The sequence below is a fragment of the Leptonychotes weddellii genome, chromosome 10, assembly GCF_054177405.1.
Source record: "Leptonychotes weddellii isolate Sample4059 chromosome 10, ASM5417740v2, whole genome shotgun sequence".
NCBI lineage: Eukaryota > Metazoa > Chordata > Mammalia > Carnivora > Phocidae > Leptonychotes > Leptonychotes weddellii.
The window spans coordinates 78,761,018-78,777,115 of NC_138378.1; the positions used below are offsets into that span (position 1 = coordinate 78,761,018).

Genomic DNA, 16,098 nt, shown 5'->3' on the forward strand with positions numbered 1-16,098 from the left:
GGACCACATCCGGGGGTCTATCTCAAACACATATGTACTGGTGGAAATTTTATAACAAGCATTAGTATTTTAATAGTAAAGGCAAAGATTATGTAGACAAATATGTTTGCATGTACATATACATACAGATGTGTGGAAGGCTGAGTGGCTCAGAATTCCCACAGATTTGGGAACCATATTTTGTGTGATCAGGGGAGCCAAAAGAATCCTGTCATTAATGTAGCAGGGAACGTGATTTTGAACTGAAAAACTGTAATGGCATCCCTGAATAAATAAATGGTAAGATGGATGGAGGACTGTGATCTCCTGTAATGACTCTTAATTGTCCTGTACCATCTGGAAACATTTATATTCAAAGTAGCCCATCAGAAAAGCATTTGATCAAAGACCCGATCTGCACATTTGAGTCTGATTGAAAGGGTACCTCCGAGTCCATGAGAACGAAACGTTTAAGACAGGGTGTGTTTTGTACATGCACCGCCTGCATGGGCCAACACACATATGCGTTGCAGTGCCAAGGTTGGGGCAGCCAGCATTTTGGCCAGTGATTTTTTTTTTTTTTTTCTTGTAGGAAATCTTGACATTATTGTTTGCAGGTTGAGGGCTGCAGGGGAGTCCAATGTGCACATTGATCTGGGTCAGTTTTTGTTTGTGTTTGTTTCTTGGTAACAATTTTACAAAATTTCTAGACAGCTCTCTAAATAACTTTTAGTTACAGAAGAGTATGTTTTGAAACAAGGATTAGGAGATAGTGATAAAGTTGAGATTTGTCCTTTTTTTTTTTCCCTCATTGCTTTAAAAATAACAGCCAACTGTAGATTCTTCAGAAACTGATCCAAGGGAGGAATTCCTGTCAAGACCAGGAATACTTGTGTTTTTCCCCAGCAGCTGGTTTATTTTTATCTTAAGGACCTTGTAAATTATGTAACAGATTGCGTTTCCATCTTCGTTAGCTGCTGGTAAGCTCAGAGCCAGATTTGTGTACCCCTATTAGGAGGAATGTAATTTCTCATCTTTGGCCCGTGGGAACCTAGTCAGGTTCACTTCTGAGTCCTTTTGATATGACCCAAAGGAGTCTTCATTAGTTTGCTGGATTTCTCATACAATGAAATTTTCTAGGCCCATCTCTCAGAATACACACAAGACCCTACTGCTTGCATTTTGCATACCAACATGATGTGCATCTTTTCCCCCTTTACTCTGATTTCATCACCTGTTATTTTTATCTTATAGACCTCTTTTTAAAAAAGTTTTCTTGTGGAACAAGGAGAGGAATGAATGATCAGTGAACACCACCAGGCTGGGGGTCTAGTCTGTGAATGGTCCAGGCTGTCTCTTTCCCTAGACCTCTCCCCCGACCCTCTCTCTGCAGGACCACTCTACCACCAGAAGTTGGCCAAAGTCAGGAAGGGGAAGCGAACTGAAATCAAGGAGACGTTGGTGCTTTTAGCTTCTCTGGTAAAGATTTGGAAAAAGGAGGGGGAGGTCAAAACCAAATCCTAAAATATTTTCCCAGTTTATTTATGGGTTCCACACGTGGGGAACCCAGGTCCCCATTGACATAGGTAATTGAGTCAGTTGTTGAACTCATATCTGAGAAGAGTGTGCTGCAGAGCCCCGGGTCCTCTAACTGGAAGGGGATTCTGTGTAGCCTAGGAGTTCATTCAATGTTTATTTGAAAAACAGAGAACCAGGACTTGCTGGCAAAGCCTCTGAGTTTAGGGGAACTAGTCTCATTATTGTGTGATAAAGGTAACTCCAAAGAAGTCCAACTTTAGATCAGTGGTTCTCAAACTTGAGCATGCTTCAAAGTCTTCCGGAGGACTCATGAAAGCACAGATCCCTGGCCCACCCCAGAGTTCCTGACCCAGCAGGTTTGGGATGGGACCCGAGAGTCTGCATTCCTCCCAAGTTCCCAGGTGATGCTGGTCTCAGCACCACCCTTTGAGAACCACTTGCTAAGATGATCAAGTTATCCCTCAGAATAAGGTTTCAGCCTATCCTTTCAGACTTTGCCTAGGGTCTAGGAGTTCATCTGTCTACGGGGATGAACATCATCTAGACGTTCTAGAATATCATCTTAAGGATAGGCCATCGAGTGAGACATTTAAGAAAAAAAGAGCCAAATCCAGAGTTGATTGGTTGTCTTTAAGCACAGACATAGTTCTGATTTAAAAAAAAAAAAAAAAAATGGTCTAGCTGTTCAGACAGTGCTTGGCCCTTTTATTTGCTCTTGAATATTCAGTTCAGTGCAGGAAGTGTTTCTCACATGGGCGGGATGGTGGGGAAGGTACTGGTCAGAAAGCTCGCGTCAGTGTCCTCAGCTCACCCTCCTGTGGGGAACACGATATCCCGTCTGTTTCGGTGAGAGCAGCATGGACACCTCGGGCTGTTCTTCCCACAGTGACCCCAGGACACATCAAGTATCCAGGCTTTGCACTTGGGGGCCACTTCCTGATAAATATTTGTGAAATTGAAAGTTTTCCAGGAACTGAACAAAAGCGGCACTATCTGGTCTTTTCCTCTGGAGCCAGGCCATACCATGTCAACTCCCCAGAGTCCTGTCCCCAAACACATTCTATAAGGGACTCACATAGCCATAGAATTTTCACGTGCTAATTCTCAGAAACCCTTTCTCTGTTTCACTCAAGATCTCCATGAGCTCAAAGAAACTGTACATCGGTATTTTAAAAAATAATTTGTTTTCTTTCCCAATTACAAAAATAGAACCTGTCTATAAAAGTCTTTCTTTAAAAAGCTAAGAATGAATAAAGCTCTCCAGCAATTATCCAGAAGAAACATGCTTACCCTTCAGTTTTTTCTAAGCATTTATAGCTACACATATGTATATAAATTTTAAACCAAATGGGATTACTGTTTGCAGCTGCTTCCCCCCCCATCGCTTAATTTCTTCCATGCTAGTGCATATAATTATATCAAATCCTTTTTGATGGCTACATGGTTTTCCATTATATGGAAATTTATTATATTTTATTTAGCCAGTCCTATACTGGATATTGAAGTTGTTTCTAATTTTTCAGTTGATGCAACAATGACTATCTTGTTCCTAAGTCTTGGTGTATTTGTACAGTTATTTCAGAGGTGTAGAGAATCCTGGAAGCGGAGCAGATGAGATAAAGAATACAGGTCTCCCTCACTATCCAGAAGTAGAGCATCCCTTGGAAAACTTTCCTAAACCAAAAATGGCAGTAAAGTGAAGAAGCAGTTACCTTTAACTTATATGGAAAAATGTTTGAGCATTCCTGGGCCCCCCCCAAAATAACCTCTTTTAGGCTTCTCTGATACCTTAAGGCACATCTGGCTAATGGATGCACAGAATGAATCAAGACAAAGCATAGATGCTCACAGACACAGTTCAGAGCTCTGGCAACTGGGTACTGGGATGTTGAGTGGATTTCCTGGGGAAGGAGCTCAACGGGGCCACTCTTGCCCCCGTGCTCGGGCCTCGCACTGCCTCCATAATGGCTCATTGCGAAACAAACGCTGAACGCAATTTTTGCTTTTTGCCTTTCTTTGTAAAAGCAGAAATTCTCTTTGGATTTCTTCCAGTTACCAAAAACTAGGGGCTGATGTAGGTGTTCGTAAGAGCAAAGTGGTATAACATGAACTTCTGAAAGTGAGGGATACCTGTATGTGTAACTGTGTGTGTGCGTGTGTAGAGAATATGTAAACTGGAGCAGGTATGATAACACTGCTCTCTATTAAATAGTATATTAAAAATAATAGGGCATGGCCAACTCAGATTCATTACAGAAATACAAGGATAGTTTGATTTAGACAGTCTGTTAAAATACCGCACCGTATCAGTTGATGAAAGGAAAAAAAAAAACCATTCAGGCATCTATGTCCTTTGATGCTAGAAGTGCTTTTGGTAAAAGTAATAATTCTTGATTAAAAATCCTTAGAACAGGAGACCCTTAGTAAACGCCTTCAAAGTAAGGCAGTCTCTGTCTCTTTCCCGAAGTCAGCTGGCTTCACGCTCAGTGATGAAGAGGCAGCAGCATGTTAGTGGAGACAAGAAATAAGGAAGGGTGCCTGCTAGCACTTCCGGAGCCCTGGCTCGTACAGAGAGACAGGAGCCTGAAACGGGGCGTGAGGAGTGGACAGGAGGAGGTGACAACGGACCCTGCTTGCAGGTGATAGGACTTCGTGCCCGAAACTAAAAAGCTATTACAAATAAGACGGTTCAGTCAGATGGCTACTTAGGTTGTTGAGAATTAATATTCAGTGAGCCCTTCCCTCGTGCCGAGAACTTCAAAGCACCTGAAATCGTGCACCCCCTGGGGACGATCTTTTTTGTTCTCTTTCCAAGTCTAAGACTTGGACTTTCAAAGTCCCTTTTACAGGTTAGGAAATGGAGGCCTAGGGAAGTTCAGTCACGTGGCTACAGTCCTGTAGGCAGAACGTGGCCGGCCGGCACTGCAGTTGCCGTTGCCCGTGGCACCGGAGTTGTGTGGCCTTGCGCTGGGCCGCTCAGCTCCGGGGACCGTGGTTTCATCACCTCCGGAGGAGATGGCCTCGGGATCCTTGCGTGTGCGCGCGCGCGCAGACCAGGGCAAGCGTGTGTGCGGGATGTGCGTGCTGTCCGGGGCTGTGGCACGACCACAGCTGGGGCTCGGGAGGGCCCCTTCCCCCAGCCTCAGCTGTCTGTCCTCCTCATGCTCAGATGTCCGCTGGGGATTGTGGAAAGAAAACAAGGCTTTCCCCGCTTACCTTCTTCTGCCTACTGAATTTACAAATCACCAACTCTCAGAGTGACTCAGCTAACAGGGCTGGGTACCAAGGCCCATGTCTAGCCACTGGCTGGAGCACCCTCCTGGAGGCTCGGAGGTAATCCTCAGGGACGCTGTGCTTGACGGCCCCCTCTGCCCTGGGACAGAGCTGGGCCAGATGGGCCAGAGGCCCTGGGAACCCGTACGTGGCGGCTTCATCTCCAGAGGCTCTCCGCACACAACAAACATTTAAACTCTTCTCCTTCTCTGTCGACCCCACGGTAACAAAACCCACGCTGAAGCACACTGAGGCTTGCCTTCTTACCATAAGCTGCTCTCCTCTGGGCTCCACTGTGCTGATGGTGGCTTCTGTCTCCGTCTCCAGGTACGGAGAGAAGGGCAAAGCCATCCGGATCGAGAAGGTCATCTACACTGGGAAGGAGGGCAAGAGCTCGCGCGGCTGTCCCATCGCCAAGTGGGTGAGTGTCGAGCCCCTTTGGCTAGGGCTGTGCCTCGTTGCCCTCGCCGCAGGCCAGGCCAGGGCTGTGTAGAGCAAGCAGACACGCTTCCTGTCCAGGGGCACTTTGGAGCCGGCACCTGCGCTCGGTTAAGGTCGTTTTCCCCCAGCCTGAGCTATCTGTCCTCGTTTTGTTTAAACGCCAGCCCCCGGAATCCTGGGCTGGCCTCAGACACGCTCTAGTCCGTATGCTTAGTTCGTACTCTCCCCGTGGCTCAGGGACATGGTTGAGGGGAGGCATAGAGATGTCCTCTCACTCCAGGCTGGGCCCCACTGTGGACCATTTAACTCTTCTGCCCCTGCACGTGCTACTGGCGTTCCCATCTCCCGTCCAGAAGAACTAGGCCTCCAGGCAGGGTCGGGGACAGTCGTGCATCTGCGTGACTTCTGAGCCGCTGTTGCCTGTGAGGCAGCCTGAGTGTCTCAGCAGGGGGAACGGCAGTGACGGAGACCCCCACTCCCCCCGCCACACACACAGTTTTCTGACCTTGCCTTTCTAGTCCTCCAGGAGATCTTTAGCATCACTGCAGAATCCGTCCTCGAGAGCAGCCATGGGGTCATCAGGTAGCCGTGAGCTTAAAATTTTGAAGAGGGGTGGTGCTGAGTTGTGTGGTGTTCTTTTCTAGCCATCTCTCTTAGTGCAGTGGACTTCTCTGGTTTGCCTACACAGCCACCAAATACCCTATCTGTTTTGGTGGTAGAGCTCATCTACACCTCCCTGGAAGTTGGCAAAGGGACAGGTGTCCCCTTTCCCTGCCCCCCTCCACGGAGAGGCGACCCATAAATGCAAAGAAGGGCAGATTGTTCTTGGTGGCAGCATGGCTACGGGCAAGTGGCAGCATCTAGCTGCCTGTGGTGGAGGACACTTCCCGTGGTTCCCCCTGCCCACCGGCCCCTCTGGTCTTATGTCTAGAGCCTGGGTTTTCCTTTCCAACCAGGTTCATGTCTTTGTTTACCTCCAGAACCCCTAACCAGTCCGTTCATCTAAAAGTAGTATGCCTGACAAATTCGGGACTTGACTGGCCAGGACCTTGGGAACAGAGTTGAGGCTCATCATGGGTACCTAGTAAATGTGTGTTGAGGGAAGGATCTAAGAAAGCAGTGGGATGGCCCGGGGAGCCCACTGGTAATTGTCAGTTTTAAGGTGGCCTGTACGGGGTATGGAAGTCGCCAAGCGTGGGAGTTAAGGGAGTGACCCAGGTCTCATTCCTAAGGCTCAGTATAAATGGAGACACGCCAGAAGCAAACACCACGGACAGCAAAAGTGGGCTTTCGGTAGAACTATGACCCATGGAGATGCTGCTTGGGCCAGCCTGTACCGATGACCGGGGGCAGAAGGCAGGTATTTGAAGGCCCATTGAGGGCACGGTGGGACAGACCTCGTGGGGAAACCCAGGGCTCAAAACTAAGTACCAAGAGTGGGAGCTGCGGGAAGACAGATTTGGGCTTCTGTTGGGTACAGTGACCAGGGAATTCCTGCACAGAATCTGAGCGGGCTGTCTGCGGTTCTGTGGTGGCTTGTGAGCCATTGGTATTGGCATGCTCGGGTGTTGGTGTCCTCCTGCCCTTCCATGGGCCTTTCACGTTTGCATTTTGTGCGTTCAGTCCTGCTGGCTTCCTTCATAGTGCGGGTAGGGAGCTCCACTTTAGTTTTCTAACGGTTTTTTTGAGTGTAGCCATAGGCCTGCGAGGGTGTGGCCACAGAGAGCTGTCTGCTTGTGCTTGTGTCATGTTTATGTGTTTGCCACTTGGGAAACCAAAAGGATGTGGCCTTGATGTCCGCCTGGACTGGCAAATGTTTGCATGCTCTGAACGCACATCACACGTGGGCACCATGAGCCAGTGCCCTGCCCTGTGCGCTGAGCAGACATTGACAGTGGTGCCTCAGAAACTCCGGTGACAGGACTGCTGTCTTGTGTGTGTGTGTGTGTGTGTGTGTTTAAGAGTGTTATTTATTTATTTGTCAGAGAGAGAAAGAGAGTGCGCGCACACACAAGCAGAGCGGCAGGCAGAGAGAGAAGCAGACTCCCTGCGGAGCAGGGAGCCCGACACGGGGCTCGATCCCAGGACCCCGGGACCATGACCTGAGCCGAAGGCAGACGCATAACGACTGAGCCACCAGGCACCCCTAGGGACTGCTGTCTTACCAGTACCTGGGCCATGCAGAGCTGCTCACGGTACAGCTGGCTCAGTCTGCGGAGGCTGGGCAGTCACACAGCGAGTCCTCTCACGGCATGACTTAGTGACGTGGTCATAAGTTACTTTTCCCCCCCAAAAAAAAAAAATTTTTTTTTAAAATAATGATGTCACTGATGCTTCCCTGGCTTGGCTCAAAGTAGGAACTCGTGGGCCAGAGATGTGTTTTGTTTAGCATGCAAGGTGCCCCTTAAAATTTTGAAGGAAATTCTGACACCTGCTGCAACATGGATGAACCTTGAGGCTGTTACATTAAGTGAACTAAGCCAGTCCCAAAAGGACAAGTTCCGCGTGATTCCACGTGTATGAGGTTCTGCGCGTAGTCACACTCCTCGGAGGGTCAGCAAGTAGAGTGGTTGTTACCATGGGCTGGGGCAGGAGAGAGGGGAGAGAGTGTTCCATGGGTACAGAGTTTCTGTTTGGGACGAGAGGACGTCGTAGAGGCGGATGGAGTTCTGGTGGCGGCTGCGTACTTAGCCGCTGAACTTTACACTGAATGATGGCCACCGAGGTCAATTTTATGTCCTGTATGTTTTACCATGGTTTAAAACATTGAATTAGATGCTCAACTCTTTAAAGGGAGAGGTTGCATGTAAAGTCTGGATCTCTGTTTTCTTGTTAAAATGGGGAGAGGTGGCTGTACGAGGCTGAAGTTCTCCCCAGGCAGTGGCTGATGGAGAGGAGGCCTGGCTTATTTCTTTTGAAGGGGCAAGTGCTTTTTTCACGTGGCCATGGTCCACACCGCTCCCCAGTTGTCCGGCTGGCCCACTCTCCTTATTTGTCCTGCCTGGCTGGCTGCCTCTTTGGATGTCTCCCTGCACTGACATACTCAGGACCGAGTGTGTCTGCAGCCCAGGCATCTCCTGACCCCCAGACCCAGGCTACTGGGGTCTACGAGAACTGGCCACTCTCAGCCCCGGCACGTTCCCAGTTAACTCGCCACGAAACAACCCACAACCTACCCACTCTCCCCTGCCACAAAAGTGGAAATCCATTTAAGACTTTCTCCTCTCCCTCAGCCCCTAGTCAGATGGTCCCAAAGCCACCTTTCTCCTCAGTGTGTCTGAATGCATTCCTTTTCCCGTGTCATTCCCCACTGCCCTAGTTCAGCACTTTATCCACTTTTGCTTGTTATGTTTGTTAGTGGTCTCCCTGTCACTCTCCCCCACCCCCAACCACCTGCTCCCCTTCTAGAGCAGGAAGCTACTTAGGAAAGCCCCCTGTGTAGACTCCTCTGTGGAACCCCCACCTTGAGTCCTTGTCCCCTCAAAGCCCTTTCCTGTCTGCCCTCCTCCTTCCCCTCTTCATGGGCCCTCATCAGCTCCCAGAATTAGTTGGGGTTCTTAGGGGAGGTCAGCCACCTCATCCCCCAGCTCCCGGGCCCTTCGCCGTGCCATATCCTTTTGGGAGCCAGGTCAGAGTTCTGGGAGTGAGTGAGAGTGGGGTTGGGGGAGAGCCTGGCTGAGGAGCCGTGCAGCGCGGAGCCCCAGGCCCTTGCTTTTTGTGTTCTTCAAGAGCTTTATTGAGATACAATTCATATACCATACAATTCATCCATTCAAAGTATACAGCTCACTGGTTTGGAGTATATTACTAATTTTTAAAAATTGTGTTGAATTATACATAACCTAAAGTTAGCCATTTTAACCATTTTTAAGTGCACAGTGGTACCAACTACATTCACATTCTTATGCAGCCATCACCACACTCTCTATTTTCAAAACTTTTAGAATCCAGAAACTCTGTACCCCGTTCTTTGCCCCCCAAGCCCCTGGCAGCCACCATCCTTGCTGTCTCTGTGAATCTGGCTGTTCCAGGCACTCTTTGTAAGCGGGATCCTATACGGTATTTGTTCTTTAGTGTCTGGCTTATTTCACTTAACATGATGTTCTCCAGGTTCATCCATGTTGTCGCATGTGTCCGATGTTCCTTCCTTTTTAAGGTTGACGACGACTCCATTGTATGGAGAGGCCACATTTTGTTGATCCGTATCTGTTGATGGACACTTGGGTTGTTTCCGCTGTTTGGCTGCTGTGAATAATGGTACTCTGAACACGAGTGTATAAACCCCTGTCCCGGGCCCTGCTCTCGGTCCCCTTGGGTATATTCCTGGGAGTGGCACTGCCTGGTCGTATGGTAATGACATGTTTCGAGAAACTGCCAGAAATTTCCACAGCACCAAAGCCCTTGCTTTGTAACTAAAATCATACAGATAAGCAGCATTTTCTCTGCAAATATTTTAGGACTACATAAAAAAAAAAATCTCAATGTATTTTGGCTCACAATTTTCTCTCTCTCTATTTAGTGCTAAGCCTATGCAGCTCATCAATAACTTAGATTTTGTAGTAATTGTTTTTTATTTTGCTCTTTAAAAAATAACGTTTGTGTTCATTATTCCCTAATGATAACGGTCTCTTTGTACGATTGCTGTCGACACTGCCCTAAAGACCTGCACCCCCTGGTCTGGTCGGCAGAGGTGAGGGGGGTGTGGCGTCCCAGGCAGAGGAGCGTGGGGGCCGGGCTCTGACACTGAACAGTGCCCACCCCGCCCCGCGTCCCTGCAGGTGATCCGCAGGCACACGCTGGAGGAGAAGCTGCTGTGCCTGGTGCGGCACCGGGCGGGCCACCACTGCCAGAACGCGGTGATTGTCATCCTCATCCTGGCCTGGGAGGGCATCCCCCGCAGCCTCGGAGACACCCTCTACCAAGAGCTCACCGACACCCTCCGGAAGTACGGGAACCCCACCAGCCGGAGATGCGGCCTCAACGATGAGTACGTGGGGAGCGGGGGTTGGGGGGCGGGGGTGGTCCCCGCGTGCAAGGGTGGGGGCGGCTGGGCCAGGTGGCCATCGGCAGGGCCTTGGGCAGCAGATGCAGGGGACTCTGCCCGCCCTTCACTGGGGCCTGTCTGTCCTGCAGTCAGGACTGTGATGAAAGCAGCTGCCCCACAGTCCTGACCTGGGTTCTTCCGGTGCTGGCGGGAGAGGGTCTCTTGCCTTGGCTTGGCTTCGCTGTTGTTGAACCTCACATGGGCTCTGGGGCTCCAAATGGTGGAGCAACTGTGAAAAAGTATGTGGGTGTCCTGCAAGTGTAAGGTGTCAGTGGTGGTCATGAAACCTGCCCTTCTGGGGTCTCTTCCCATTTTTTAAATTAAGGTGTTTTTACTTAAAAAATAAATAAATAAATAAAAATTCATCCTTTTAGGTATACGGTTTGAAGAGTTTGGGCTTTTTTTAAGCTTTTATTTAAATTCCAGTTAACACACAGCGTAATAGTTTCAGGTGTACAAGTGTGAAGAGGGACAAATGTTTACAGTCCTGTAGCCGCCACCACCACCAAGATACAGACCGGTTCCATCGTTGCCCCCGGTTCCCCCGCACCTCTGTAGAAGCAAGTCCTTCCTTCTGCCCTGGCAACCACCAGTCGTGCTTCATGTCCCCGTAGGTCTGCCTTTTCAGGAATGTTCTATAAATGGAACCAGACCGCGTGTAGCCTTTTGGGTCTGGCTTCCTTCCCTGAGCACAGCGTCTCTGAGCTTCACCTGGGCTTGTGGGCTAGTAGCTCATTCCTTGTTGCTGCCAAGTAGTATATGCTGCTGCTGGATGCATCACCGCTCGTTATCCATGCCCCAGTGGAGGGGCCTCTGGATTGTTTCCAGATTTTAATTAGCTGTTGAGTTACAATTACATGTCTGTGTTTATGTGTTTAAAGGCCTGAAGCACCTGGGCCTGCAGGAAGCGGGCATGTTCCAATACGTCCCTGTGTGTGTCGAATGTGTCGGAAGCTGTCATGATATTAGAGTTAAGGCAGAGGATGAACCTCACTGGGGTTTTGATTAGATTCTTCCCACTTACCTCAAACAACCCATGAGCTTCTCCCAACAACAGATTCTTAGACCTTCAGGCTCAGGGGTGGGAGCTGATTCTCCACCCCAGGACATTTGGGAAAGGAGTTGAAGGCAGGGAAGGATGTGGTCCCAGTCACTGGGAGGCCATGGATACTAGGCCTCAGCAGGACCTCCCCCTGGAGAGGGAGGAAGATTTCCGAACAAAAAAATGTGTCTGCATGCCTATCACGTGACGTGTGTTGCAGCCGGACCTGCGCTTGCCAAGGCAAAGACCCCAGCACCTGCGGTGCCTCCTTCTCCTTTGGTTGTTCCTGGAGCATGTACTTCAACGGCTGCAAATACGCTCGCAGCAAGACGCCGCGCAAGTTCCGCCTTGCAGGGGACAATCCCAAGGAGGTGAGCAGAGCTCCACAGAGCAGTGGGGCCCTCCCGCTCGTCCCCTTCCACCTAATGCCTTTCACAGTCCAGCGGGGAGGGTGGATTAGCACGCGTGAGACTCAGATGTGCGGAAAATGCAACTTGCTTTATTTATTTATTTTTTAACTGACCTCCTCTTGCTGTGGGGTGGGGTGTGGAGGGGTGTGGGGAGTGAAAAACTTAATCAGTGACAGGTACCTCAGACTCTTCTAGCTTTAAAACAGTCTCTTTATGGTAAATGTTCAAATTCCTCATCAGAATTCGACCTCCTTCATAGGTCATTTCTTCTCTTCATTCTGCCCAAGACGTCTTTCAGGGGCTGGGAGGTTTAGCAGGAAGAGGAGCCTTGAGGCCGTGGGCCATTTTCTGGGGCAAGTTCCCTCGTCTTGCCTGGCTGCCAGGTCACCTCTTCGTGAGGTTGTCCACCTGTCCAGGCCCTTGCTATCTCCTCCTGGGAGCCTGGCCTGGCTCTTAGGCACTGGCCTGCTGTCCACATAGTATGGCCTTGCGGTAGCCGCCTCGTCAGGCCAGGCTGCCTTCTGCCTTGCCCCTTCCCCTCTGTTGTCCTGCTTGTGAAGGCCATCCGGAGAGGTGGGCTCCCCTCTGAGTTCGAAATGCAGAGGAGGTACAGGCCTGTCTGGGCTCCCCATCATTTCCCCTTCAGCCTCCCCCCTCCCTCCTGCCTGAGCTCCTGTGAGGTAGGGTACTGGGTCCTCTTGTGGGGGTCTAGGCAACATCTTGATCCCTGGCTCTACCTTCCACATCTCCTTAAGCTCCTTGTCCCAAGGGTTTCCCCCTTTTCCACGGGGCATGGGGACTCCCCTTGGGCCTGTGTTTTTCTACTGTACATATAATAAAATTCTCAGAGTTCTCAGCCCTGCTTTTCAGAAGTAAAAGGAAGCATTTTCAAATGCAGAACACTTTTCCCTCAAAGCTTGGCTTTTATTTTATTTTTTTTAAAGATTTTATTATTTGTCAGAGAGAGACACAGCGAGAGATGGAACATAAGCAGGGGGAGTGGGGGAGGGAGAAGCAGGCTTCCTGCCGAGCAGGGAGCCCGATGTGGGACTCGATCCCAGGATCCTGGGATCATGACCTGAGCCGAAGGCAGACGCTTAACGACTGAGCCACCCAGGCGCCCTGGCTTTTATTTTTTTAAGATTTTATTTATTCATTTATGAATGAGAGAGAGAGAAGGTGCAGGAGTGGGAGAAAGAACGAGAGCAGAGGGAGGAGAAGCAGGCTCCCCGCTGAGTTTGGCTCAATCCCACAACCCCCAGATCACGACCCAAGCTAAAATCAAGAGTCAGACGCCCGACTGAGCCACCCAGGCACCCCCAAAGCCTGGCTTTTAGACTATTGCACAAGCTAGTCTAATAGTGTGATTTGACACTGGACTTTTATTTATGGTGGCATCTGCCCTCCCCTGGAAGCAGCGAATGCAGCTATTTCAATAAGAGAGGAGCCCCAGGACCCCAGGAAGTAAGAATTACCAGGAGTGAAAATGCACTGCTTTAGTTTCTCTCACTTACTCACCCTATTCCATGAACTTACGTAGGGCTGAGCACTCGGGCCAGCGCCTCACAGGTGTGCTTCTCAGCCAGGCTCATGATACCCCAGGCTCTGGGCATTACTGCTACTCACTTTATGGAGGAGGCAGGTGGCTTGCCCAAGGCCATATGGCAGTAATGGTGAAGTCAGGCCTGGGTTCCCCCAGAGCTCACGAGCCTCACCCCTGTGCTGTGCTGGCCTTGGGCCCACTGTGTCGGTGGCAGCCTTTGGACTGCAGCCAGAGATTGGGGGTGGCTGCCCGACTGGACGGACAGCTGAGCCATTGGCCGCCATCTAACATTTCCACTTCTATAAGCTTGGTTCTTTTTCTCTTCCATCGTCTTCCTCTTTTTTTCTGTGTAAACTCTTCATGTCTGTGCTCAAGGCCTTCTAGGAGGCCCCCGGCCCCACCCCTGCCGGCTCTACTTGCCACCGCTGAGGGCCAGGCTGTGGCTACCTGAAACCCTGACCAAATGTCGCTGGGGTGCTGCTCTGAGTGGTGCGGCACTAGCCAGTGGGCCTTCTGTGAGCAGGCAGGTGTTCTCTGTAAAAACACAGCACAGGAGCCACACGGAACCACCAAGCATTTGAAACGTCACTAGGAAAACAGGGGGACTGAATTCATTTTAATTAAAATTCATATACATTTCAATAGCAGCACATGGCTCGTGACTACCACATACGATGGTGCGGGCCTGGGGAGTTCCCAGCACAAGACCTTCACCACCCCTCTCCTCTCCATCTTCCTCTGTAACACCGGAAGAAAAAGCCACACGTGTTGCTCCTGTTTTCACATGCCTGCCACACCACCCTTCTGCCCTAGGATGCTGAGCACTCGAAACCAACAACCTGTGGTATGGGTTGTGAGCGGCACTGAGCTAGAGCCTGGAAGAGCAGTAGCTGAGCAGTCCAGGTGGCTGGGCCTTCAGGCCGAGACTTTTCCCGAGCTTCCATGTCTCCAACTTTAAAACGCACATGGCACCATGCCCCTCCCAGAGGGAACTCTGTAAAGACACCTGATGGCACCTTACTTCCTACCTTCCCAGCAGCCCCGCAGTGGTTCTTGGATGGAGGTTGACTTCCAGCGTATAGAGTTTGCCAGGTGGGGATGCTCTGGGTACGTGTGACTGCTCTTCTCTCCGTAGGAAGAAGTGCTCCGGAAGAGTTTCCAGGACCTGGCCACCGAAGTCGCTCCCCTGTACAAGAGGCTGGCCCCCCAGGCCTATCAGAACCAGGTAAGGGGTCTTGGGCCTTTCTCTGCCCACATGTCATCCACATCTCTGCCCGTACTCCCTGAAGTCAGGAAGTGGGAGACTGAGCTCCTCCCATTGTGCTCCATATGGGAAAAGCTCAGCTAGAGAGAGAGTAATGATGTAGGTCTTGAATAAGATACTTTCTTTACACTGAGCTAACTGCTTCCCAGACTATCTGTCCTCTATCCCTTGCTTTCATGCCTCTCCCCCCTAGTAATCTCCCACCTCCTCTGGTCTGGCTTCTCCGGGGGAGGCTCGAGTTTCTCTGTCCTGTCACCCCTGCATCTTCCAGATGAGGTGAGAGGGACTTGAGATAACCCAGAAGGAAGTCATTCCTGCAGAGGCTTCAGCCAGAAAGCCTACCTTCTGCAGCCCATGCACAAGGCAGCCGTGGTCCTTAACCTCCCCAGTGCAGAATCCAGGCCACTGACCTCAGGTCACACAAGCAGTTGTCCTTGGCCGTCCACACAGGTGACCAATGAGGAAATAGCGATTGACTGCCGCCTGGGGCTGAAGGAAGGGCGGCCCTTCTCGGGGGTCACGGCCTGCATGGACTTCTGTGCCCACGCCCACAAGGACCAGCATAACCTCTACAACGGGTGCACCGTGGTAAGGAACCCTGGGCCTGTCACAGTGCTCCCTGTGGGATGATCCTGGGAGGGGGACTGGTTTGTGCAGACAGGTGGGCTCAGAGTAGGGAGGGACCTGGAGACAAGAGTCTCAGATCTCTGGGAAGCGCTCTGCCAGACTGCTCCTGCTCACTTCTCTGAGAAATGCGTGGACCAGAATGCTTGGGCCAGGTCGACCTTGTCTCTGTGTCTCAGGTGGATGCTGCAGAGTGCAGTCTTTTGGACACCTGGAGGCCCTCAGTTACCTAAAGACGGTTCCAGGTCTCCGTGAACACTTGGATTTAAATCCAAACAATCTCTTGATTCACCCATTGAGCAAATGTTTATTTTGCCCCAGGTGCTGGTCTAGATCTGGGGGAATAAAATGGACCAAGTCCTGTCCAAGTATGTGATACAATTCATATCTGGTAGCAATGGAAATGGAGTCACAATTCATATCTGCTAGCGATGGAAATGGAGTCGGGGAAGGGGGAAAGTGAGAGCAGATGCTCTTTGACACGCCGCAGGCAGAGAGGCCTTTCTGAGAAGGGGCAGCTGAGCTGAGACATGAATGAAGCGAGAGAGTAAAGGATTGAATGTCTGGGGGTGGAGCGCTCCAGGCAGAAGGACCAGCACAGGCAAAGGCTCGGAGGCAGGCAGGGATCAGGTCACAGGGAGCCTAGAAGGCAGGCGAGGCTGTGGGCTGTGCTCCAAGTGTGATGGGAAGCCCTGGAGGGCTCTTCAGCCGAGAGTAGTAGGATCTCATTTATGAAGTCAGAAGCACGCTCTTGCTCTCCTGCAGATGGAGAATAAGTATGTGGAGGTGGGGGGAGGGGGTGGATGGGAGAGAACTGGAGGAGGAGGCCAGTTGAAAGGCTGGGACAGTGTCCAGGCTAGAGATGATGGGGCTGGGGCAGGAGGGAGGGTGGGGAGGGAGGTAATTGGATGACTTGGGGTGATTTTGAAGGTATAGCCA

General features: G+C 50.7%; 1 protein-coding gene across 7 annotated transcripts in view; it reads left to right on the top strand.

Annotated features, from left to right (window-relative positions):
* Positions 1-16,098, top strand: part of TET3 (tet methylcytosine dioxygenase 3) — a 98,866-nt gene that overhangs the window by 70,732 nt on the left and 12,036 nt on the right. For all 7 annotated transcript variants that reach the window (XM_081833705.1, XM_081833706.1, XM_081833702.1 and 4 more), the window contains 5 exons: positions 5,119-5,212; positions 10,011-10,219; positions 11,539-11,689; positions 14,407-14,496; positions 14,986-15,123. In XM_081833705.1, coding sequence (XP_081689831.1) covers positions 5,119-5,212; positions 10,011-10,219; positions 11,539-11,689; positions 14,407-14,496; positions 14,986-15,123 — 682 coding nt within the window. The remainder of the gene's footprint in view (positions 1-5,118; positions 5,213-10,010; positions 10,220-11,538; positions 11,690-14,406; positions 14,497-14,985; positions 15,124-16,098) is intronic.